Below are 26,528 nucleotides of genomic sequence, written 5' to 3'. Positions count from 1 at the left end.
TAGATGACCATATTGGTCCCTTCTGACCTTAAAGTCTATGAGTCTATAAGTTAAAGAAAGAAAAAATACTTTTCCTCTAATCCCTTACTCAGCTAGACAACTCCATTGTGACCAAAATGGAAGTAGCACCTGAGTAAGAACTGAAGAAATACTGCAAATTTCACCCCTCTGTGTGGAACAGAAGGGGGGGCCTGGAGAATACATTCTGCTTTCTGCAGTGTGTTCTTGCATTGCCTTTAAGCCATGTGCCCTAAAGTTTTCACTCAATAGAGGGAGGTTAAGCACAGATCTGTCAACATCAAGAAGAAAACTTTTGCCAGATTGTTACAATCAGTAACATTATATATATATATATATAGGTTTTGTTCTTATTCACATTTTGTTTGTTTGCGTGCACGTGCAGGAGTATTTCAAAAAGGAGTTTCCCAGTTTTAATTAGCTGTAAGGGAGAAAAGAATGAAGTGAAATATGGCAAGTAGGAATGTCTTTCTTGACTTGGTGAGAGAGTGAAATGAACCTAATTCTCGTGAGAACAAAAACAAAAGGTAAGAATGATTGGGTTAAAGTCAAGAAAGGAAGTTCCCAAACAAGTGTCTTCTGCAAAATGATAAAGAAATAAGACTAAATCCTGTGCTATACAAATGGCAGCAACCATAACAGGAGCATGTCATGTGGCTTATGCAGAACAGCATTTCCCACCAAACCTACCTGACTCTGAGGCATTTGGCCAGAGGTTACACAACAGGTAAAGAGATAAGGAACCAAATTCTGTAATTACACCACTTACAATTCCATTCACTTTGATGGAATTGCATGGGGTATAAATTGGAGTAGAATTTGACCTACTGACATAAGCTTAGGTATTTGTAGTGTTGTTGTAGCCACATTCGTCCCAGGATATTAGAGACACAAGGGGTAAGGCAACATCTTTTCTTGGGCCAATTCTATTGGTGAAGAGGCAAGATTTCAAGCTACCCAGAGCTCTTCCTCAAGGTCCTTCTCTAGCCTGAAGAAGAGTTCTGTGTAGCTCAAATGCTTGTCCCTCTCACCAACAGAAGTTGGCCCAATAAAAGATATTACCTCACCCACCTTGTCTCTCTAATAAACGTCAATAGTTAGGCTACTATAATCTGCAAACTCCATTGCCTACGCATGAGCAAGAATGAGCACAGTGGGCAGAACTATTAGGTTTTCTATTCAGTTTACAGAAGGGGTCACTGTACCTGTTAGATACTGGCCATTGGTAGGGGCTGTGCAGAACTGCTGCACCCCTGCACACTGGGAGAGTGTGCCTTCTTCTGTACCCCTGCAGGGGATGCAGCATATTTTCCCTTGTGAACCTGCCAGCTCCAGTGGCTGGTGAACAGGCAGAGGAGCCCAGGGATTGTGACTACATTCTGCCACTGTGCAAGGACACAAGACACAAGAAGGCTAGTGGTTTATTTTGCTCTCCTCTCCCCCTTCTTACAACCTAGAGCAGCTGAATAGAATCTGTCACTAAGCTTGCAGCCACTGGTATCTTCATTTGCAGATAGTAACTACTGCAACAATAGCTATTATAGATCTTGAAAAGTTGATATTGTTCAAGTCTTATAACTGATACTTAATAACACCCTAATCAAAGGGACTGGTGTACAGCTACACAGTAATGTGTGATGTGGAAATTGTTCAGAGAAGACGAAAGCAAGGCAATGTAAGAGCAACTTGGTTTGCCGTGGTGAAAGTAGGTACCAGGGCTTACCCCCCAGAACAGTTTTGTTTTGTGGGACCTCATTACTTGATTGTCTCTTTTCAGCTGCACCATTTAATACTTGAAAACGAATCCTGGAGATGCAAACTAAAAGCTCTTCAGCTATACTGTGAAAATATGCAAACAAACTCCAAGACTACTTTTAAGACTTAGAAAACTCTCTCATGCTCAAACAGACCCTTTTATCTTGAAGGAATCCCAAGGCACTTTGCAACATGAAATATAGATGACTAAATATAATTACAGCACCGTTTTTCAAAAGAGTTCTGAACAGACCTGAAATTCAGGAAATATGGGTCATGGGATAAGCACGGGAGCAACTCACAGCATATACAGCTAGTGGGGGATATGACTGGCCATCAGTTAACCAAAGGTCAAATAAATGCAGTCAATGTTAATATATAGGAATCATTTCACTAACCACTGAAATGCAAGCATCTCTAGGGTGGAACATGACATTTTTTTTTAACAGTGTAGTACATCACTTGAAATGAAGAAGTAGTACATACTAAATTTAGGTGGCAGGAAAAATGTAAGTAGATTGTAATAGCAGAATATAATTACCCAAATTGTAATTTGATCAGGACATTGGGCAAACACCACTGCTCTTTCTAAAAGTGCCAGGAGATCCTTAATTACAAGATTTTGGATTTTAGGATGTTTGAATAATATGTAAAAACAAATTCCTAAACAGCCTCTATAACATCACAGTGACATCTCCAACACTGAAGCCTGGTGTCAAGTATCAGAGGGGTAGCCGTGTTAGTCTGGATCTGTAAAAAGCAATCCGACGGAGTGGGCATTCACCCACGAAAGCTTATGCTCCAATACATCTGTTAGTCTTAAAGGTGCCACAGGACTCTCTGTTGCTTTTTACTGAAGCCTGGTTGATTTAAAGGGAATAGTGCTATCTACAGATGAATGGCTTTGATGAATCATTACAAAATGTACTATATCCAGCTTTTAGAGGAGCTTTCACAAAGTTACTAAAACAATTACAAAATGATGGCACATTCATACAATTTGGTGATGTTGGTCAAAAATCATTGATAAACCTCCCAAAACAATTTGAATTTTTTTGACTTTTTGGTTTTTGCCACTACAATTCTGAACAGTTCTTTACCTACCTCTTATTTTAAAATTAGTTTCTCAAGAGATAAGAATACATAATGACTGGAGAATAGCACTACCAAACAGGCCTACTTGACTGAATTATGATTATCAGAATCAGTAAAAAATGTCGTGGAAAATATGCAACAATGTTTTTTATATATAATTTATGTATGAAGTATTATTCACCCTAGAAATCAGTGATTACTTCTTTGGAGTCACTCTGGTTGAATGTATCTGAGTAGGTTTCTTTTCAAAACTTCTATTTCTGTCACCTAACTCAAAGCCATTTTATGCTAAGAGGAAAATGCATCTTTCTATGGCAAATATTATTTACTGGGAAAGAACAGTTTCTTAGAGCCATTCCTGACCATCTTGCAATGACACACACAGATACAAACACAGACCTGGTGTAAACAGGTGCAACTCCTTCTATTAAAGTCAATGGATTTTGACAGATTCAGACCTGGTGTAAGCAGGCAAAACTCCATTGACTTGACACACTGAGTTACACCTGCTAATACCAGCTCTGAATGTCTCAGCTGGTTTAGAACATGCTTAATAGATTTTTAAACCTCAATGGATTACCCCTTTTTGAAATTCTAAAAGCATTTAGACCCATAATTACTCTTCATTTCTTAGTAAATGTGCTTTAAAACAATCAAATGGGGTTTTCTGATATAAAGCAACAATAAGTAGTTTTTTTTCTTCCACCAGTAAGAATTTAAAACTGTCCAGTCTGTTTTATTTATTTATAATTGTTCCCCAGCCTGATTCTTTCTTGGGTTATAAAGTGCTCTCAGGAACAACTCACCTGCAAGATCATTCGAACCGTAAATGAGAGAACTTTACAATACCCAAAAGGGACAGGCAAGAGAGCAATTATAAGTAAAGCACCACTAAGTCTTAACAACTTGCAGGTGCTTTTGAATATATGGAGAGGAGGCTTTTCAAAGGCTGGGCTGTCAGGTTCTCAATCCCTGAGCAATATGAAAAGATGCATGCTCTCTCTCTGCTGCCTGCCTCACAGGATAATTTCTGCTCCAATCCCTCAATGTAGAGTGGGGCAAAGAGGAAGAAGCCCTGCCCTAGCGGACAGCACAGCATTTTATTTATATTTTACATACAAATAAAACCCACCACCACCATGACAGGTATTAATAATAGCTGCTACTGACTGAGCTTTTTTTCCTTTTTTGTGGCATTTTATGGGTGTTGACATTTATTTATACCTTAAAAGCAGGTTTTGGATCCAGTAGATCATCTGGTAAATCTCCATAGCCTCTGACAGAAACACTTCGACAGCCAATCCCAAGTGATCATCACTTTGTTTGTCAACTCAGAGCAGTTTGTACTCAGTAAAGTAAAATCCATCCCTGAGCAGATGGCCAGCACAAGGCTTATACACTGCTTAAGAGCCACTTAACCTGGCTCTTTTTGAGGGTCTGAATGGGACGTACATGGTGCACAGGACCTGTACTAATCTCTGCAAATATATGAATGCCACCCTATGGCTGAATTCTGGCCACAAAACTGTATTCCAGGGCACTCATTTACTTACATAATGGACATGTTTGAGAGGCTGGCAACAGCTTTCAAGAAAAATTCTTGATCCACTAGTACTATACTCTACTATAGTATCCTCTAAAAGATACATATTTAGATGTGCAGGTCCTGTCCCCAAAAAGGAAAACAAGGTTTCTTCAAAAGGGAGAGATCTTGAATTTCAAACAAGTTCTTCATATTCCTCTAACTGGAAACATATCAGGAAATAATTTATTGACCATAATTAATTCCAGACACCTGATGGAACAAACAACCACCTTGAGCATCCTCGTATGCATTAGTGTCTATGTGAGTTTTCAACACCTTTCAAGTAAGAAAGAGATCAAATTGCACAAGGCATACTAGCATTTAGGGATACCATGTGGATTTATAACACCAAGAGAAATCTGAGTTGTCTAAAACAACAAATGGATTGCACTCATCCCACTAGATAGCTTTTTCTTCTCTGAAAGATGAGACATGGAAAATAGTTTTCATATAAGAACCATTTAAGTGACTTATCAAAAGGTTCAAATTCACCACATTTGGAATAAGTAGTACTTTAATTATCTGCATAGCACGTACACTGCTATTTGCGAGAAGGAATTTTAGTTGGATGGCTCACCTGCACTGGTAAAACATTGAAAAAGTATACCGAGTTACCCAATCACCCTCTAGTAGATTAAAAGTTCACACAGCACAGTACACATTTAACCCAGCAAGACATGTACTGGTAGCTGTGGCTGATTTACACATTTTCAATCTCATTACTGACTGTTTCTTTAATTTGAGTTGGATCTTTCACCTTTTCCCAGCCAAAGTTCTCAGTGAATAATTCATCAGCCAAGAAGACTGAGGCTGTTGAATCATCATTGCATTATTCAACTGGACCAAATAACCTGAGAATGGACACATTTATTTCACAGCACCTAACTTTTGAAATGTGCCAACTTGCAGTTGTACTCACAGATGCCCACTACATAGATGGTACTATGGCTTCATCTTACCTGCTACACTGGGCATCCTGGAAGAATCCTGATGGCTACTGGATTTGTTGCGGTTCTGATTTTTCCTTTTATTGTTGGCTGCTCGGACAGATCGAAAAAGCACTTCACTTGCCTTGAAGAATGCAACCATAAATGGCTGCTTTGATTGAGGCCCTTGTCTTCCTATAAGGCCAGCTGATTTAACATTGATACTGCGACCTATAAAATAATGCAGACATACAATTAATATCATACATACTGTCAAATTTTGCTCTTTCTGGTTGCCAGATAAATATATGGGTGAAATCCTGGCCCAAATGATGTCATTTTTGCAATTGTCTTCATTGGGGCAAGGATTTTACCCATGATCCTGAAGTTACAATATTAGAAACCTTAGCCTTATTTTGTTGAATGTAATCTAAAAGGAAGAGAACTCAACAGATTTTTTTACAAAAGTTTCAACAACTTCACAGTCTACCACTGCATGAAAACATTGTCTACACATTCTACACAAAACCCTGATATATTGATTCAGTGGTATATGTACTGATCTATTGCAAAGAAATAAATCAACTCCATTAACTTCTATCCTCTTGGAAAAGGATAACATGATGCAGTCATCTTATTTTACATCACAAGTATGTTAAATCTGGAATTCTATTTCCCTAACTCAAATCAGTAGGAATGAGAAGCGTAGGCAATAAATATATTTATGCTTTAAACAATGTAAAGCATTACTCCAAGTTCATGTGAAGTCATTACTACATATACGGGGGCACTCAATCTTTCAGGAGAAATATAAGAGAGTTTGAAATATGTACATGATTGACTCCGGTTCTGCTCCTAAGGGATGTACATACTTCTTTGAAATATTTGTTCAGTCAGGACTGTGTGGTAACCTCACTGTATCGGAGGAACTGACCCTCCCTAGAAGAAAAGTAAGCAAAACAAGTCATTGAAACTGCATCAGTGACATTTTAACAAATAAACCCTTGCTCTTAACAGAATTTATTTTGGCAGCATAAACACTTTTGTGTGTACGTGTATTATGCAGAGCCCTTCAACCGTCAGAAAATGAGACAGTGTCACATGAAGCTGTGCAGCTGTGCAAGGGTGGGGGACACAGAGGTCCTGTAAATGTGAAGGTATTGGTAAAGAAATAGTCTATGCACTGGTGTGGGCAGTATCAGGGCATTCAACTATTGTCCTAATAGATTGGAAGGTTTGTTAAATAGCTACAAGGATAATAAAGGGGAGCATCTGCCTCACAAATGTACTGTATAATGCCATTAAACTTAATTTTACTAGAAAAAGACCTTACAAATAATCATAGGAGTAAACCTTAAACAAATAAGCCTATAGGTTTCCTTTTAAACGCAAACTTACAGTGGCTCCTTGCCAGAGTCTATATTTCTTAGAAAAACTCTATCACTGGCGTAAATGAAAGAGGCAGTTTGATTTGTGGTTAAAGCAGTTTCCATTCTACTTCCACTGTAACAAATGTATTAATTCAGCTCAGACTTCCTCCTTCTGGCAGCCCTTTTGCTGTAAAAAGAGAAATTAGAAGTTCCAGCCAAATACCATACCTTGAACTGACCCACTTCAATACATAAACACTTTTACAACATGTTTATTCAGGTGTAGCACTTTAAATTGGTTTAAGATGTTTCCAGTGACAGAGAACCCAGCAAAGGCAAAAGAAGAACTGAGAAAGTTAGCAGTTTTGGAGCAGAGTAACTGGCAACATATTCTGAACTATTTTGACGATTGCTTTTTTGACTAGAAGGGAAAAATTATTTGTTGAAGCTTCTGATTTCATTTTTAAATGGCTTTTTAGTTTTGTGTTTATCTAATTCTTCTCTTCATCTATTTAAATGACTATGAAATAACACATTAAAATTAATTTCTGAATGTTCAAGTCTTGTAGCAGGTCAGATATGAAACACTGTACAGACTATTCTCTATTCATTACAACATGGACCGACCAGCCACTTACCACAAAGTTCCAAGTTTCCTTTACTTTTCTAGAGGGAATTCTTTTTGTTCCAGTGACTTTCAGAATTTTAATTTTATCTGTAAAAGATTAATACCTTACTGGCAGACATTTTAGGAATCCTATTAGATTTATGTACTGAGGACTGTAAAAGATGTGTGTAGGTTCTCTAAATTTAAATCTAGGTTCACTGAATTTACAAAGGTGGATATTGTGTGAGAAGCAAAATACCCTTCAAACCCATGTGAACTCCCTTTAAAATAACTTTTAATATTATTAAGTTTCCTCTTGGTTTCCTTTAGACTTCAGCAGTGAGATGACTATTAAGATTCCACAAGTTAAGGTTTACTTACTTACTCAAGGTATAGAGATATAAACCATAAAAAAAAAAAATCGAAGCCCATAACTCGCACTCTTTTTAGACACAGAAGCAGTTTATGTGGCTCTATACCTTCTGTTTATTTGATCTTTTGAGTAGCCAAACTAAGTTTTTTTTAGGAAAAGAGGTTTTCCCCCCCAACTCTACTGTGGATAAGGACACAATTCTACCAGAACTCAAGTCAATGGTAAAAGTCCAACTGACTTTTTACTTCTAAACACTTTGAGTCCCATTATCTACCTTGGTTTATTATATGCTTTAGATTTAATTGCATCTTTCAGAAGATGATTCCATATAAATATACACTTTTCCACAAGTAGTACTAGCTACATTTTACATTTGGTAATTACCCTAATTTATCTAAATACATATCAAACTATGTACTGTCTCCTGTAGGTTACTTCTTTGCAGACTACTGAAAGAATCTAAGAATTTGTGTTTGCAGAGCGTCCATAAGACTGCTCCCTGGGAAGAACAGGAATCCCACTCAGACCAAAGAATATAGAAGTTTGCCCCTCCCTAAACCTGGGGATCCCTCAAACCCCATGCCTCTGAACTGCCTCAAGCTCCCTGTCCCTACTCTGCCTCATCCAATGTGCCAACGGCTTGCTTGTTAGCCACTGCTCCCAGATTAAACCTTCATCTGTAGTGCAGATTTCAGGAGGTGTGCTACACTGTGGCAAGGGAAGTGGATAAGTTAATGCTTAACAAGGTCTGTTAACATTAGTTTATCAAAAAGTCTTGAATGGCTAGTGACAGGAACAGTTATTACTCAAAACTGAATATATCTAAACGGATTAGCTTTAGAGAGAGAGAGACAGACAGATTCACTTTGCAAAATTTTGAAAACTGTTCTATTCTTTGCAGCCAAAACCTGTAGTTCTTACTCCACATGCCAGCAAACCCTCTTTTGACTTCACTGGGAGAACCGCAGGTTCAGGTCCTCTTGAGACACAATTCTCCATGATATAGTATTAGTGTGATATATTCCAAAAGTTGTTGCATCACTCAGGCTGCACCATCCCTTTCAGAGTCATATCAAATGGCAAAGTGCATCTCTGACCCTTCACAGGAGTCAGTTAACTCTTCTATTAATAATTAGATCAGTTACATTTATCTCGCACCTTTAATCCTGAAAGATTTCAAAGCTCATATCTCCAGTACTGTATGTACATACAGAATCACAAAAATACCTTCAACATTGAAGTGGAGGGCAGCAAGCTGGTGATCAACTGGCACCCAGCTCACTGAGCCAGAACAAGGACCAATCCCTACTCTTGAAAAAAATATGCAGAGCAGTCAGGAATTACTTTTCAAGATGAGGATCCAGAGAGCCCCCATAACCTTCTCTATCCTAATATGCCAGCATGCACTTCACAAACCAATGAAGATAAATGATGCTTGCTTACTTGTAACCAGAGTTCTTCAGGATGGACTTTGAACATTCACACTCTTGGGGATGCACTGACCAAGTGCATCCAGGATGGTGGAATCTTCTAGTTGTAGTGCCGCCCTTCCTTTCCCTGCCCTTTGCTTGGTCATAGAAGGGGCATGGCACCCATTGCCACCTCAGTTTCTTCCAATCACTAAAGTGGAATATGAACTAACCCTAAAATAGGACTCTGCAAGAGAAGGGAAGGTGGATGGAGAAAGTGAATATGCAGAGTCCAGCTCGAAGAAGTCCTGTTACAAGTAAGTAACATTCATTTCTTCTTTGAGAATCCTCTGCATATTCCTATTCTTGCCTTGGTTTGGCGAGCAGTACTGTAAACTGGAAGGAGGACGCACAGTCCTACCTAAACAATGACTGAAGTACTCCCCCGCCGAACTGTGCATCAGACCTGGATGTCCTAGCCAGTGCATAAATGTCTTGTAAAAGTATGCATGGAGATCCTTGTAGCAGCCCTCCATATATCAATAAGGGGAATATGCTTAGTGAATGCTACAGATGTCGCAACTCCTCTAGTGGAATGTACTCTAAGAGGAGCAGGAGGAGAGAGTGAAGCTGCTCGGTAACACTCTTCAATACACAGCCTGATCCACCTACAGAGGGATTGTGCTGAAATGGCCTGACCCCTTGAAGAACCAGCATATGAAATAAATAATTTGGGAGAAGACCTAAAGCTCTTAGTTCTGTCCTGGTAGAATGAGAGCTCTCTCTTCGCATCTAAGGAACATAATTTAGATTTCCCTTTACCTGTAATAGTTTTTGGGGAAAGAAATAGGTAAATTTATACTTTGATTTATATGAAATTCTGAAACCACCTTTGGAAGGAATTTAGGGTTTGATCTAAGAACCATCTTATTTTTTATGAAAGGCAGTATCGGGGAGTCCAGCATCAATGCATGTAGCACACGAACACTGCTGGTAGAAATGATTGCTTTTATAAAGGCTGTCTTCACAGAGAGATGAAACAAAGAACAGCTCATGTTAAAGCTAAGTTCAAATTCCATGGAGGGACAGGGTCCCAAATTGGGGGATATAGATTCAATAAACCTTTTAAAAAGCTTTTTGCCAAATTGTTTGTGCATTATGGATTTACCATCAGTGTAATATGGAATGCTGCTGTTGCTGCTAATTGGACTTTAATGGAGGAGGGAGACAAGCCCATTGTCCTTAAGTGTAACAAGTATTCCAAAACCAGTTGCATAGGGACAGAAACTGGATCAATACTCCTATTACTTACCCAGATAACATATCTCTTCCATTTGAAATTGTAGCTGTTTTGGTAGATGGTTTTTGAGCATTAATAAGAATTCACTGCAGTTTAATGGAGCATGATTTTTCCAAATCTTGTATTTTCCATTGAACAGATGGAGTAACTCCTTATACCACTGTTGTCTTGATCATGCTGGGGCAACTAGAATCATCCTGGTGAATCTTGTTTTATTTTCTTTGAGGGTTAGGAGAAATGCATTTACACCAGACACATTCCCTAATGTAGGAGCAATGTGTCCTTCAATAACTGTTCATCTGAGCCTGGTCTCAAGCAAAAACAAGCACATTTTGTAATGAATCTTTCAGTGAATAGATCTAGGTCGTGAATTCCCCAAAGGTTGAAACTGTTCTGAGTCATTGAGTCCTTTAGATACCATTTATGCATCTGCGAGGAATCTCTGCTCAGATGATCTGCAAGCTCCCTGTGTCGTCCTGCAACACATAAGGCAATTGGAGAAATGTTGTATAGGATACACCAGTCCCCAAGTTTTGTCACCTCATGGCATAGGTGAGATGATTAAGTTTCTCCTTGTTTGTTCACATAATAAACTGCAGACATGTCATCCATGGCCACCTGGATTACCACATCCTGAATCTCCAGAAGAAATGCCTTGAGAACCAGCTGAATGGCCTTCAGTTCTAACACATTTATGTGTAGTAAGGATTCCTTATCGTTCCAAAGACCTCAAATGTAAAGGTTGAGGAGGTGTGTGCCCCTGCCTATTCTGGACTCATCTGTGGTTTGCAAAGGAGGAAGTGGATTGAACAATACTCCCTTGAGGACATCTTGTGGTTTCAGTCACCATATTAGAAAGACACACCTTTCTCAGAATGGTGAGTATTTTGAGCATATTGTCCATACTGGGTTTGAAGTTCTTTAATAGCCAATGCTGAAGTGGCCTCATTCTGAGTCTGGTATATGAGGACGTATACGTTGCGGATACTATGAAGCCCATTAACTCCAGGAAATACATTATTCTCTGAGAGGCTTGCAGCAGCAGTCTCTGTATAGTGGTCTTTAGTTCCAAAATTGTCTCCCTTATGGAATCGAGGATCCTCCAATGAAGGGAATCTTTTGTGATGTAATCAGAAGGGACTTCTCTTTGTTTATGAGAAGACCTATGGTTTTAAACAGAGAAAAAGTGACTTGAATGGCTTTGTTTAAATCCTTTTCCTACAGGGCCTTGAGCACCCAATCATCTAAGCAAGGGAAAACAAAGATCCCTTGTCTCTTTAAATGTGCTGCTACTGGAGTCAATCATTTGATAAAATCCCTGTGCACGGTGGAGAGGCCAAAGGGTAAGACTCTGTACTGGAAATGATCCAAACCAAGGACAAAATGTAGATAGTTGTGGTGAGATGGTCTTACCGGGGATGTGGAAATATGCATCTTTGAGGTCAAGAGCAGCAAACCAATCCAGGGTTGACAGGGAGGGAATAATCAGAGCCAGAGATAGCATTCTGAATTATAACTTCCTGACATATCTGTTTAGAGCCCTGAGTTCCATAACTGGTCTGAAACCTCAATTTTTCCTTCAGGATTAGAAAGTAGAACCCCTTCTTTCTGTAAATTAAAGGTACTTTTTTTACAACCCCTGCATGCAGTACAGCTTGTACTTCTGCTCTTAATCTCTCATAAAAGGGAGAACAGTGGGGGGCTACATGGCAGAAAGGATTTGAATTGGATGGAATAATACTTTCCCTTAATATTTTCCCCTTTGTTTTGGTTAACTACATGCACACAAAACCCCCCTCAAGAGCAATGTGTGATCAAGTAGAGTCTGTGTGTTGCACTGCCTAGGCCCAACAAAGTCAGGCCACTCAAGTCCCACCATGCCTAGGCCGAAGTCAAAGCTGAAGTTTTAGCTTTAACTTCCAGCAATCTTCCTGTTGTTGCCTTAAGTCCGAACAGCAAAATTAATTTTACATATTTTTGTGGTTTATCTATACTTGTTGAAAGTGGTATTTGAAAAGCACTTTAAGGCAAGCTCCCTGGATAATTTATGAACATCTGAGGAGCCATGGAACAGTATATTCTACTATAGTATGATATATTATTTAAAAGAAAAATGTTGTAATCATATAAAAATATGGCCCTTTAAATATTTGACCTATTCTTTAAATTTAATGCACTTAAACTGTGAATGGTATGTGGGAGTCTTTCAGCTTTCTTGGCATGCTTACTGTATTTTCAGCAAGAGGATAAAATAGGGAGAGATTGGATTCTTCAGTCATCTATTAGAAGAGTTAAAAAGAGCCAATAGCCTTCAAATAAAACTAACCAAACTCCTATTTTTTGCATCTGGAATGCTAGCAACTATCTAAGTGATGCAGTGGGCCTGATTCTGAACTCAGATTTATCCCAGTGAAAGTCAACTGATCACAGTGAAATCATTTCTGATGTTCTCTATCTGCTTAAGCTCAAAAGACTGTCTCTTTCATGAACAGAAGTTGGTCCAGTGAAAGATATTACCTCACCCACCTTGCTTTCTAATATAAGTGACTACAGACTCAGGCCTAGTGTTTCTACTATTTAAGTACCAAATGTGTACTCAGTTCTGTAACGTATGGTCCCTCTTTTAAGGAGCTCATAATCTAGTTTATCTACAAGCAGAGGCATCATGGAATGCACAGACTCATGTGGCTCAGTTTACCTACAAATACAGATATAGCTAATAGATGGGCAATATATAATACAAATGCTCCATACTTGGTGGATTAATATTGATGGGCCTCATGGAGGAAAAAAATGAAGAAAGGATCTAAAAGGAAGGGGGTTGCTCACTGACACACAAGGAGACAGGGGGAACTCTAAGTGTAAGGGACACCCAGTACAATGTGGCCCTGATCCTCACTCTAGCCTTCAAGCATTACCAGAATAATAATTATAGGGGGAGCAAGTAGGTATTCATATATTTAGGTTGCCTAAGATTTTCCATTAGAAAGCATTCTTGCAACCATTTTTCTCTGAGAAGCTCTCACACCTAAACTGTTTGCAGCAGATCTTTGGTATTCTCCATTGGGAGGATCCACTTGCTCTATAAAATGCCTTTTCTTTGTCCCATGAAATTCCACTCAAATTTGGCTGAGACATAAATTAAAAATACAAACAAAAGTACAAGTAAAATACAAGTAAAAGTACAAGTAATGCTCTCTCTGACTTGCATGCCTGAGGAAAACTTTGGCAGCCCGCCAAAATCATGGAACATTCAAAGGCCAGGCTCATGCCGCCATGAAAGCATCACCTCCATCGCAACCAGATGTTGCACGGAAGCTGGCCAGCCCCAACGCAGAATGTGGTCCCAATGGGCCAGTTATTCTCCCACCCTTGAGGCACTATAGGAGGCAGGATCTCCCCCAATTCCCAGATGATAAGAAATGGAGGCTGATGGGGTGGGAGGAGGGTGAAAGAGAAAGAGGCAGGCCAGGCTCCAACCATCCCAGAAACCCAGCACATGGCACAAGTGGCCAATCTCCCCCTCTGTGGGCAGCACATGGGGCAGCAGCTACCTCAAATCTGGGGGAGAGGAGAGAGAGCACATCACTCCCAGTTGGACTTCCCTGGACCCAGTCTAGGTAATGGAGGCGGACTTGGGGCAACTGCTCCACACAGCATGCACATTTCAAACACTGACATAATTCCAAGGGGAATCTTCACAATAATAAATGCTGCTAGAAACAGCTTTAACTCTTTCAAAGTTGCTCTGAGATTCTAACCCCATAATGCTCAGCAACAGGAGAAAGAGCCAAGAGCAGCATGGGCATAGAAAGCTGCATGGAAAGTGCAGGGTCTGAAAGCTCTCCTTGAAGCTGAGCTGAGATCTGTGTGTCTGCAGTCTGCTCTCTCAGTGGATTTTCTGTCCTTGATTTTACAGAGCTACATCTTCTTTCTCCTTTGTGTTTAGGAGAGAACGTGTTGAGTTCTCTCTAGAGTGAAAAACAAGACAGCAAAAGAAATACTGATACTTTTTCCTCTACCGTGGGTTCTTATGTTCCTGTAGTACAAATGATGTGCAAACGGTCACTAATTTCCAATTATACAAATGTTAAGCATGAAAACAAAAGGTGCTGAGTCACTCACACCATTTTTAGAGGCCTATGGGGTGCATGCTCGATATTTAGGAAAAGCATAAAATGAAGTTTTTCAAATTGCTTCTGCATGTGCATAAATTATATGTTGGAATTCATCTAGTACCCCACTTGTATCAGTGTGAAAGAGATCACCTCATTTTAAACACCACAGAGGCTTTCAGCATCAAAAGGATGGAATCAGCAAGAAGAATACTGAGGAGATAAATGCAGACATTTAAAAAATAAAAAAAACCACATGATCCTTAATTTACCACAGCTCCAGGGAAACGGTAAATTATATGTTGACAGCTTCCATATGTGTTATGTAACTCTTCATTTTTACTATTCAATATATGTCCCATTAACAGAAAAATGGCTACATTTCATACCAAAGGATGGCTGTGATACTAAATACATCTTAAAGAAAACAACACATTACAATGCCATGTGAACATTTGTACGTTTTCAGCATTTTCAAGAGGAAAAAATATGAACTACAATAACCAGACATTTCTTATTCTTAATGCACTATTGTTTTAAAACAGTAATCATTTAGATTTTTAATGTAAACATTATTTTTCAGACTTCATCAAGTGGGATGGCTCAAGAAAAATATCCATTTTTCTAATTCCCCGAAAATTCTTCTACAAATGACACTGAGAAAATAATTACTAATCAATATTGTATTGCAGTAGCATCTGGAAGGCTCGATCATGATTGGGGCCATATTGAGCAGGTGCCATAGAAATACATACAAATAAATACAGTCCTGTCCTCAAAGAGTTTATCACTTTGGGTCCCAATCTTGCATCTGGATCCCCTGGCATGGACCCTAGCACACAAGCAGAATCCCATTTATGTCACTGGGACTCCAGTTGGATGCAATGTTCTGTACCCATGGATCTTAACTGAGAAGCAGGGCCTAAAATCTCTGCTTTTGCCAGTGCACAGCCCAGTCCTGCATTCCTCACTCACTTAGAGCTCCAGTTGAAGTCACAGGGAATTTTTCTTGAGGACTGCAGGATCAGGCAGAGCCGCCCAGAGTGGGGGCAAGTGGGGCAATTTGCCCCAGGCCCCGGGCCCCACAGGGGCCCCCATGAGAATATAGTATTCTATAGTATTGCAACTTTTTTTTATGGAAGGGGCCCCCGAAATTGCTTTGCCCCAGGCCCCCTGTATCCTCTGGGTGGCCCTGGGATCAAGGGTCTGTTCTAATGCCCCCTGAAGTCAATGGCAGGCTTTCCATGGAGTCGAATGGTCCCTGGATCAAGCCCCATATGCACATATAAAATAGATGGGAGGCGGGGAGAGGGGGTTCGATGACTGAGGAACAGAATCTGTTACATACTGAGTCGTGTAAAAATACATATTCCATCTGTGCACAAACATGTCATTCAGTGGTCTATGTTTATAGTATAATAGGTTCCAGAAATAAAAGCAATTCAACAAAAATAATGAAAACCTTAAGCCCAAAATTCTAAGAGTATTTAAGGATGATTTTCCAATTACTAAACTAAAGAACTTTCTCCTAGAACTTTACCAAAATCTTTACTCACTATGGATGGGCACTCTTCTGGCATGAATAAACTGAAAAGTTTAAAAAGTGGGGAAAGAGGGGAACTACCTTTCAAAATGAAGATCTTCATTTAGCTAAAACATCACAAAAATCAGACAAGTCAGGCATAGAATTTAAAACTGCCTGTGGCACTTGCACTTAAGCAGAAAATTACCTATCTGTTATCTGACTTGGGGAACTAGACAGGAGTAATATCTATATAAAGATGAGCTGTACTTATACAATTTCTTCAATGTGTAAGTTAAAAGATTACTTTCTACCTATACAATCTCTCATTATTTACTGAATTTTGATGCTAGTACCAACAAATTGGTTCACCTCTTTCTTTCCAAATTTTCGTATTGAATGCCTTCCATAAGGTATTCAAGAATATTAACTTGTAAGTATTTAACTCTTTAAAAGAAGATGAATTTACATGAAGCCCCTGAAAAAAAGCAGGTAAAATTTATTCTGCAGTAGGAATACTGTTTTATATCCAATACTGTATTTTATATCCATGATTCCACCCAAAAAACTATGTTTAAAGAACATTAAATGTATGTCTGCACTGCAATTTAAGCACAGGGTTAGTAGACCCTGGGTTTGTTAACCTAGGGCTTGAGCATCTACACTCATTCGTAACCCCAGGTTAGGAATTGTTGAACCTTGGGACTCCAGCATTATTATCCGAGACCTACCACTCATATCCCAGACTTCCTACCACCCTCCCAAAATGTGGTCACTCTAGTCCTTCATTCATGGTGTAGTGTGGGAAAACTTGACTGTCCACAGAACTTGACTGTCCAGAAGACAAAAAAGTCGGACCATGGTATTGTGGAACACTTTTGGTGGACTCCCAGAGTATGATTCTAGTGGGCCTGAGTCTACACCGCAAAGCAATAAAGCTTGAATCCTAGATCCCAGCTTCACCCAGTCTCAGACCCTTCACCCCATGGAGACTAAGCCCTGGTCTCAAGCATGACTTGTGTGTAGAGGCTGGAGGGTTAGACTTGGGCCTGAGTTCGAACCCTGTTCTTACACTGCAGTGTAGACATATCCTAAGAATGCAAAGCCAACCACTCAAAAGTTAAGAAATGCCAGTATTAAGGTTGCCTGTGCAACCCTAATTTAACCCCCTGGATAATATGCATTATGATTAGGCTAGGAAGAATTCATTTTTTAAATAATTTTGATACATAATATCGATGTTTACTTTTAAACATTTTTCCAATTTTTTCCAATTTACATTTTCACACTTGTGGGAAATGATGGGAAGGAGTTAAGACCATAATTATTTAATGCAGTAGATGTGGCGATTCAAATAGCTAAAAATTTATAACCGTTAAAATACATATTGTCAACATATACAAAGGAAATATCCTTAAATCAAACTGTAATAAGTTCTCAAGTAGAATTTTTCTTACTTTGCCTATATGTAAATATTGATTATTACCAATGGAAATATTTTTGGTCAGTTTCTGTGTGTGCAGTGAAATCAACGTTGACTGAGGCCATGTCTTTACTTACGGCTAGATTGGCACTGCTACGATTGATGCAGTGGTTTCGATTTAGAGGGTCTGATGAAGACCCGCTAAATCGGTGGCAGAGCACTCTCTTGTCAACTTCTGTACTCCAGCTTCCCGAGAAGCATAAGATAAGTCAGCAGGAAAGCATCTCCTGTCAACACAGCGTGGTGTAGACAGCGCAATAAGTTGACCAAAGTTACGTCGACTTCAGTTACGCAACTTATGTAACTGAAGTAGTGTAACTTGGGTAGTCTTATTGCATCGACCAGCCCTGACATTTACCAATACAAATCTAATTACATGATCACATACTATTTTTTTCCACAGCAGCCAGGAGCTGCAATTGCAGGGAAAATCCTATTCAGCCCTTGCTGCCCCGGGCTGGACCATGTTCAATGCAGATGGAATCTTTGGATAATTCAGCTGCCAAACTCCAACTAGTCTCTGCAGAGAATGAATGAACTGAGATTTTTTAGACATTCATAATGTAGTCAGATCTGGGTGGTATTCCATGGAACAGCAAAAGGCACATCCCTGACATGAGGGCAACCACTCTGTCTAATTTCAAGCACTAGCTCTAAACCATGGAATTTCTCAATGAAACAGCTGTAAGCATTTTTTTAACATCGGCAAAACAAAGTGGGTTCCCCCACTTCTCTTTCTAGCAAAGGGCTGAACCAATTTTGCTGAAATTTTCAAAAAAAAAAAAAAATTCAGCCCAAATGGTTAAAGTTTGGCAAGTTATAAGCAACCTAAAACAGAGCCTCATAATGGGAAGTGTCAAGCAACCAATAGTTTTAGGCAGCGCCACAATTCGGACACATACTGCTTTTCAGTGTTCTGCTCTATATCACCTTGTAGGTAGGCATCCTGAGATTATATTGATTTACAACAATTGCTGATGAATAGAGATAGTAATTTATGGATTAAAAATATATTGTTGGAATAATGCAATATCAATTTTTGGAAGGCAGACAGGAAATCACCTATTTTTATTTTTCATATTATTTTTGCAAGGAGAATGATCATGTATTTGTTAATTTCTAGGGATGTCAATTAATTGCAGTTAACTCACACGATTAACTAAAAAAAAAATAAATTGAGATTAATCACAGTTTTAATCACACTGTTAAACAATAGAATACCAATTGAAATTTATTAAATATTTTTGATGTTCTTCTACATTTTCACATATATTGTATAATGTGTTGTAATTGAAATCAAATTGTATATTATTTGTATTACAAATATTTGCACTGTAAAAATGATAAACAAAAGAAACAGTATTTTTCAATTCACCTCATGTAAGTACTGTAGTGCAATCTCTTTGGTGTGAAAGTGCAATTTACAAATGTAGATTTTTTTTGTTTCATAACTGCACTCAAAAACAAAACAATGTAAAACTTCAGAGCCCACAAGTCCACTCAGTCCTACTTCTTGTTCAGCCAATCGCTAAGAGAAACTAGCTTGTTTGCATTTACAGGAGATAATGCTGCCCTCTTCTTATTTACAATATTACCAGAAAGTGAGACCAGGCATTTGGATGGCACTTTTGTAGCCAGCATTGCAAGGTATTTACATGCCAGATATGCTAAACATTCATATGCCCCTTTATACTTCGGCCACCATTCCAGAAGGACATGCTTCCATGCTGATGGCACTTCTTAAAAAATTAATGTATTAATTAAATTTGAGATTGAACTCCTTGGGGGAGAATTGTATGTCGCCTGCTCTGTTTTACCCGCATTCTGTCATATATTTCATGTTACAGAAGTCTCAGATGATGACCCAGCACATGTTGTTCATTTTAAGGACACTTTCACTGCAGATTTCACAAAACCCAAAGAAGGTACCAATGTGAGATTTCTAAAGATAGCAACAGCACTCGACCCAAGGTTTAAGAATCTGAAGTGCCATCTAAAATCTGAGAGGGACGAGGTGTGGAGCATGTTTTCAGAAGTCTTAAAAGAACAACACTCTGATGTGGAAACTACAGAACCCGAACCACCAAAAAAGAAAACCAACCTTCTGCTGGTGGCGTCTGACTCAGATAATGAAAATGGGCATGCGTCGGTCTGCACTGCTTTGGATAGTTATCGAGCAGAACCCATCATCAGCATGGATGCATGTCCCCTGGAATGGTGGTTGCAGCATGAAGGGACATGTGAATCTCTAGCGCATCTGTCATGTAAATATCTTGCGATTCTGTCTACAACAGTGCCATGAGAACGCCTGTTCTCACTGTCAGGCAAACAAGAACCAGGCAGTATTATCTCCTGCAAATGTAAACAGATTTGTTTGCCTGAGCGATTGGCTGAACAAAAAATAGGACTGAGTAGACTTGCAGGCTCTAAAATTTTACATTGTTTTATTTTAGGATTCAGGGTTTTTATACATAATTCTACATTTGTAAGTTCAACTGTCATGATGAAGAGATTGCATTACAGTATTTGTATTAGGTGAATTGAAAAATACTATTTCTTTTGTTTTTTTACAGTGCAAATATTTATAATCAAATATAAAGTGAGCACTGTACACTTTGTATTCTATGTTGAAAATGTAGAAAACATCCACAAATATTTAAATAAATGGTATTCTATTATTAACAGTGATTAATCACGCGATTAATTTTTTTAATCTCTTGACAACCCTATTAATTTTATATAATTTCTTGAATGAGTTGACATATGCCTTTGCTGCATGTCAGAAGATGATGCAGCTACTCTGGATTTAGTCCACTTCTGTAACCAAGAGCTGAATTTAGCTGAGAATCACCAGCTGTCAGTAGAGAATATGATAGTGGGAGGATACTTTATCCGATCACTGCATTATGGTTTTTGAAAAAGAACTCATTTTGGTGGAAAGAAAACAAAGTAATTTTTCAGTTAAGAGTTTTCCATAACAGCAAGAGAGTAATTTTAAACCAATAGCTTTCTTGAAAAATTAAGATGGCGATTTACCCCCTTTGAAAGCACCAATGTGTGTTAATTACCTAACAGCCTGATCTACTAACACTTACTAATGGGTGCATACTTATTACCAAGGATATTCCCACCGATGTGCCTATGTTCAGTAGCAAACATTTGCTAGCTTATGATCCTGCATGCAAGCTACTTTGTCAAAGATTTGCAGTCTCCCAAGAACCATATACTAAAATGCAGCGCCAGATTAAAAAAAAAAGACAGAAAAACTGTTGAAGCCTCATTTATTTATTATTGTCTCACTTATTGAAAACATCTGTCCCCACAGTAACTTCAGCAAAAAGGAGCTCTTAACATCTGTGAATAAAAATGGGCAATATCTTCATAAGGCAAGGGCCTGGGTGGGGACCTATCAGAGAAGGAGTTGAGGAGCCTTTCTAACTTTCTAAAGCTGGGAATGTTCACAGACTGATGAATGAGAAATGCAATTTCTGAATCCAGATCATTAACAGTGAGAAAGTGCTGCCTAGACATAGAAAAAAAGAAAAATATCAATCCTGACCCCAGAATTTCTTCTGGTCCTTATTAACATCATGTCAGCTAATGTTCAGATTAACTGACACCATAGATCACCTGACCTCCGACACAAATACTAAACTGACAGGGCAAGAATTTAATTTGGAAGACTTTTTGTGGAGTATGGGCTAGTTAAACCATTTTAGAGATAATATAATGACTCAGTTTACTAGTATATTCACTTTTAATTGGTTTTTAATAATGTGTATGTAGTGGCTAAATTCTCTAGAATATTCTTTGTAACTAAACTTTCATTTACACATAAACTGTATGCAGCTGTGTTTAGAAGACATACTTTTAAATGACCAGTATAGCCAGGGGTATGAATGTCTGGTTGAGCAGAGACAAGTCACTACGTTAGTCAGCTGGCAGATTTTTTATTCAGCAGGGTACTGGGGTTATTCCCTTCTCCATTCCTTGCCTTAAAGCTAGTGGAGGGAAAGTGGTATGAATTTTATCCCAGGTTACTGCATAGAGTCCAAGTATTCACTTTACAACTGATCAGGAATTTTGCAGGATAAGGTAGGTTTCAGCTAATCTCCCCATTCAAAACATATATTTTCAAAATAAAAGTTTCATATTTTGGTTTGAAAACCAGATCTTTTGACATCTTAGTTATCTATATTTTTAGAAAGGTCATGTTTTAAAAAAGTTGAAATGTATCAGTTGACCCAATCTGAAAAAGTTTTTGACTTAACAGTTTGTGAAATTTTTTAAGATTTCAACTTTTTGTCCCAATTCAGGATGGAAATTTTTTTTTTTTTTTGAAATCTCAAAAATTCTCACAGGAAAGAAAAAATGTCCAACCCAGTTCTTTCTTCCTCCACATCGTTCTCTAGAGGAGGCAGCTCAGTGGTGGTTCTAGTGGAGAGGACTCTGGGTAGTTTAGCCAAGGCCAGGGATCTGGAGGGAGCATGGGCAGGAGCTATGGGCCCTGAAAAATCATCATTTTCAATAGAGGACTGTTGCGATAATTTATCTTGGATGAAAAATGAAGCCATGTGCTACCTAGGGCAAGACTTTTTTCTTTTTCTTTTCTTTTTTTTTTTTTTTAAGAAGGGCCCATCTAAACTCTATGAATGTTCATCTTATGGGTATCCTCAGTGTTGCAGACCTGAAGAAGAGTTCTGTATAGCTCAAAAAGTTTGTCTCTTTCACCAGCATAAATTGTTCCAATGAAAGATATCACCTCACCCATCTTGTCCCTGTCATCTTATGGGTAATCATCAGTGGCAGTCCCATACAATAAATCTTACCTAACCTAAGTGTTCATTAGGCGTAATCAGGTTCACTCCAGTTTGTAAAGTCACCATACTCTATTACACTGAGAACATATTGTGGCGGTGACAAGGCAAGTTAGCAGTCTCATCCTGCCAACCAACAGCGAATACAACTTTTAACCATTGCAGTTCAAATCGGTCCTGCACACAGGAGGCTTGCAGGCCACACCCCAAGCATATAAAATGTGGTATAAACTGTAACTTACCATCCCCGGTTTCAACACAGAGTTGCAAGCCTAAATTGTTCTGTGGATTAATCACCCAATGATTGCTGGTCACAGTGATATCAAATACAAGCCAGCCCACATTAAAAGCTTGAGTCTTCCTTGTGTCCAGCAGGAACAGTTCTGCATCCCTATTTTAAAAACAAACAGCAGAAAGTTAGGGCAATAGCAAAGTCATTGTTTCTTGTGTTTATCTGCTCTCCTGAAAGTGATCTGCCAGAGCCCATATGAATAATGAGGCACAGTTTTTTGGTCTTCCTTTGCTGTGACACAGGGTATTTTAGCTGTTTCCCCTGGAAAGAGACTGCCTATAACAGAGTCCTTGGTGGTTCCTTTCTCAGGGAGTGGGGAAAACCTGACCACGTCCAGTTATCTGTACAAGGCAGTCATATCGGAGACATGTGCCATTGCTGCTGCTGCCTGTGCTACCATGGCTACACTACTATTTTTAGCATGCTAGCTCAGATGAGAGCTAGCAGAAGTGTGTCCACAAAAGCTGGGAGTCAGTCAGGATTGCAGTGTAGACATTCCCTAAGTGTTTGGTGTGGATCATCTCTTTGTGTTTGTACAGTACCTAGCACAATAAGCCCTGATCCATGATTGGGGCTTCCTGGGCACAACTGTACTACAAATAAATAAATAAAATAATAATAATATCTGTATCCGTTTGTTTTTCTTAAAGCAGCACGCAAGTTCAAGTTAAATATTCTTACCACTATTTGCCATGGTGAGCAAGCATTTGTAACCTCAGAAATCTTTTAGTAAGTAAAGTATCTGATTCAAAATTATTTCTGTCCGAATTAATGGTAAATGATTCAAGTAAGACTTAATCCATCCTTTTCTAAAAATTATACTAACTGCACACACCAAGATTATATGTTAAAGAAATACAAAGTGACAACAAGCTTATAAAATACTAAACAAACAGGTTAAAAATTATGGTGGCCTTGGGTAAATGATACTTCAGCCAGCAGCTGTGCAGATGGGCATCACAGTGACATGATGGGTGGAACTGGCATGTCTAAACTGTCAGTTTTAAATGCAGACATAGGCTCTGATTCTGCAAATTTATACAGATGAGAGTAATTTTACAGACAAGATTTTGAGAGATATTGCACACCTACAGCTCTCATAATAGTCAATGGGAGCTGCAAGAGTTCGGATTCTCTAACAATCAGGCCAACAGACCCCCAAGAGACTACAGTATACACAAGTGCATAAGTATTTGCAGGATCAGGGCTAATAAAAGGTGACCTATGGAGAGGAGACTGGCTTTTTATTAAAACAAGATCAATCACATTTTGCCAATGCTCCCCCTTTTCTTTGTTAAATTATAATGCTTGCGATGACATTCTCCTGCTGTGCTCCTATCTATTTGATTATAGCAGAAATGTGTTAATGACCACACAAGAAGAAAACGTACTGCTTCCTCTGGGTATAACTAACATGAAAACAATTCTACAATTCACGAGACCCTGACCTGCTACTCAAGCACTGAACACATTAACAGCGTACCACAAGCTCATAAAAGGTATTCTCTGGGGTCTTAAATGCCTAATTTTCCTCTAATAAGCAGTTTTAATCGGAACTTTAAAAGTTAAACATCTAGCTGTAAACAGGGTGGCCTTTTAAGATGGTTATTTATAAATATTTTTATATCACTTAGTAACAAATGTACACAAAGATGACAATTCTGTAATTCTATTTTGGAGCAAAAATATGAGATTTTTAAAAATTGACTGTTTTAATGTTTACTATTCTCTTCAAGAACAAATTACTTAAAATATTAAACACAAACAGGAAAAAATGTTTACAAAACTCAGGATTTTGTAATAAATATTTAAAAGACATCTGAAACAACTTTACAATGATAACAGAACTGGTAGTTTCATGCACACGCCCCACCAAGGAGTCCATGTGATAATGTCTGTTAAACATCATTTTCTTTAAGATTCAAATTAGCCTTTAGTCCAGATCTGTCATTTTTACAGGAGAGCCCTTTTCAAGGGACCTGGTCTACACTACACAATTATGTCAGTGTTCACACTACAGCCTTGTCCTACTGATGTAAGTGCCCTACTACATCAACATAACTTCACCTCCAGGAGAGGCATATGCTTATGTTGGTGTAGTTAGGGCATCACAGTGTCTGTGTGGACACCGCCTTACTTACATTGGCTGTTGGCTGCCTTGTCAATTTCAGGGCTCCATGCTGGAACCATGAAATTGACAAGAAAGCCAGGCAGCCAGAGCTCAGCTGCCCCTGGGCTGGGAACAGGGAATTGTGAAGCCCAGGCAGGAGTGGGGAGGCGAAAGCTGCGGGGCGGAGGGTTGGGAGACAAGCTGGGCTCCCCATGTGGAACTTCCCAGAGCTCAAGCCCTGGCCTTCAGCCCCCCACACACTGCCCCTCTTCAGTTGGTGGAAGCACTCCTGGTGAGGATGTGCACCACCCACAGAAGGTGGGTAGTGTGGACATCAGTAATTTCTGCGGTGGCTGTAAGTTGACCTAACATAGGTCAACTTAGGGCTGTAGTGTGGACATGCCTAAGGAGTTAGAAACCTTTGGATTTGCATTCCCTCTCTTAATTATTCTCCCTTATTGATTCACAAAGCTGCTGACTGCTGTTTTTGACTTGTATGAGAAAGATTCCAAATATGCCCTCAGATGTATCCATGAAAAAGCCAATTGGAGCTGAACATTCTTATACAACAAGCCCCTAATAATCAGGGCCGGCTCTAGGTTTTTTGCTGCCCCAAGCAAAAAATCTTTTGGCTGCCCCCCGTCCCAGCCCTGGGCTCCTCGCCGGACCCCCCCGCTGCCCCACCCCTGGGCCCTCCCCCACCCCCCGCCCCCCCCGCCCTCCGCTCTCCCCCCCCCCCCCCCCCACCCCCCCGCCCCAGCCCTCGGCTCTCTCCCCCCCCCCCCCCCTACTGCCCCAGCCCTGGGCTCTCCCCCACACACACACCCTGCCGCCCCAGCTCTGAGCTCTCCCCTACCCCCCCACCATTGCCCCCACACACACACCTCCTGCCGCCCCAGCCCTGGGCTCTCCGCCCCCCCCTCCGCCCTGCACCCTCCTTCCGCTGCAGCCCTGGGTCACTGGTAACTCGCTCCCAGGGCGGGTCATTCAGCAGGAATTTTGGATGTGCACAGAACACAGACAGGATTGGTTCCCATATGGTTACAGAACTGCAGTAAAGTGGAACAATTTTCAGCTTGTGTGATTGGAGGATATCTGGATGCATATTATAAGACTGTCCCACATAAATGAGGAAAAGTTGAGGTGCCTTTATTATTCTTTTGTTCCACTCTTTCTTTCTATGGGGAATTTGCCAATGCAATATCACTGTCTTCCTTTTCAACAAACAAACAAAACAAACAAACAAAAGGCAATGGCTGTTGAAAATAGCAATTCCAGTCCTAATAACCACTGGGAAGCATTTCTTGCTCAATTTTATCCTATTTTTTCTACAGTAAGTTACAGTGGATCAGTATATTTGATTTGGGAGAAATGAAGTAACAGCTGCCCAAACTGAGCTTGAGCACTCCTGAATTTTGAGGTGTTCAAATCTGGAAAGCAGGTGCTGGGGGGGGCTGTGGCTCCACAGGGGAGCACAGCAGCATGTATGCAGCAGCGTGTCTGGTGCTGCGCGAAGCCAGTCACGCTGGTCTGAGTGGCACAGTAAGGGGGTTGGGGGGTTGGAGAAGGGGTGGGGGTTCCGGGGGGGGCAGTCAAGGGACAAGGAGAAGGGGGGGTTAGATGGGTCAGGGGTTTGGGGGGGCAGTCAGGGGACAGGCAGCGGTTGGATAGGCATGGGAGTCCCAGGGGTTTGTCAAGGGACAGGTAGGGGGTAGGGTCCTAGGGGGGATGTTGGGGGGGTCTCAGGAGGG

The 26,528-nt window shown here is 39.8% G+C and overlaps 1 protein-coding gene across 1 annotated transcript in view; it reads right to left on the bottom strand.

The window, feature by feature from the left end:
- The window catches only part of BMP5 (bone morphogenetic protein 5), a 77,666-nt gene that overhangs the window by 17,101 nt on the left and 34,037 nt on the right, over positions 1–26,528 (bottom strand). The window contains exons 3-5 of the mRNA XM_026656290.1: positions 22,618–22,766; positions 5,413–5,610; positions 4,422–4,534 (exon numbers count right to left, since the gene is read on the bottom strand). Of these exons, the coding sequence (XP_026512075.1) occupies positions 4,422–4,534; positions 5,413–5,610; positions 22,618–22,766 (460 nt within the window). The remainder of the gene's footprint in view (positions 1–4,421; positions 4,535–5,412; positions 5,611–22,617; positions 22,767–26,528) is intronic.

This window comes from Terrapene carolina, unplaced genomic scaffold, assembly GCF_002925995.2.
Source record: "Terrapene carolina triunguis isolate 2854851 unplaced genomic scaffold, T_m_triunguis-2.0 Scaffold42, whole genome shotgun sequence".
NCBI lineage: Eukaryota > Metazoa > Chordata > Testudines > Emydidae > Terrapene > Terrapene triunguis.
The sequence above is the reverse complement of the archived record's forward strand: the minus strand, read 5'-3'. Positions and strand labels throughout refer to the sequence as shown.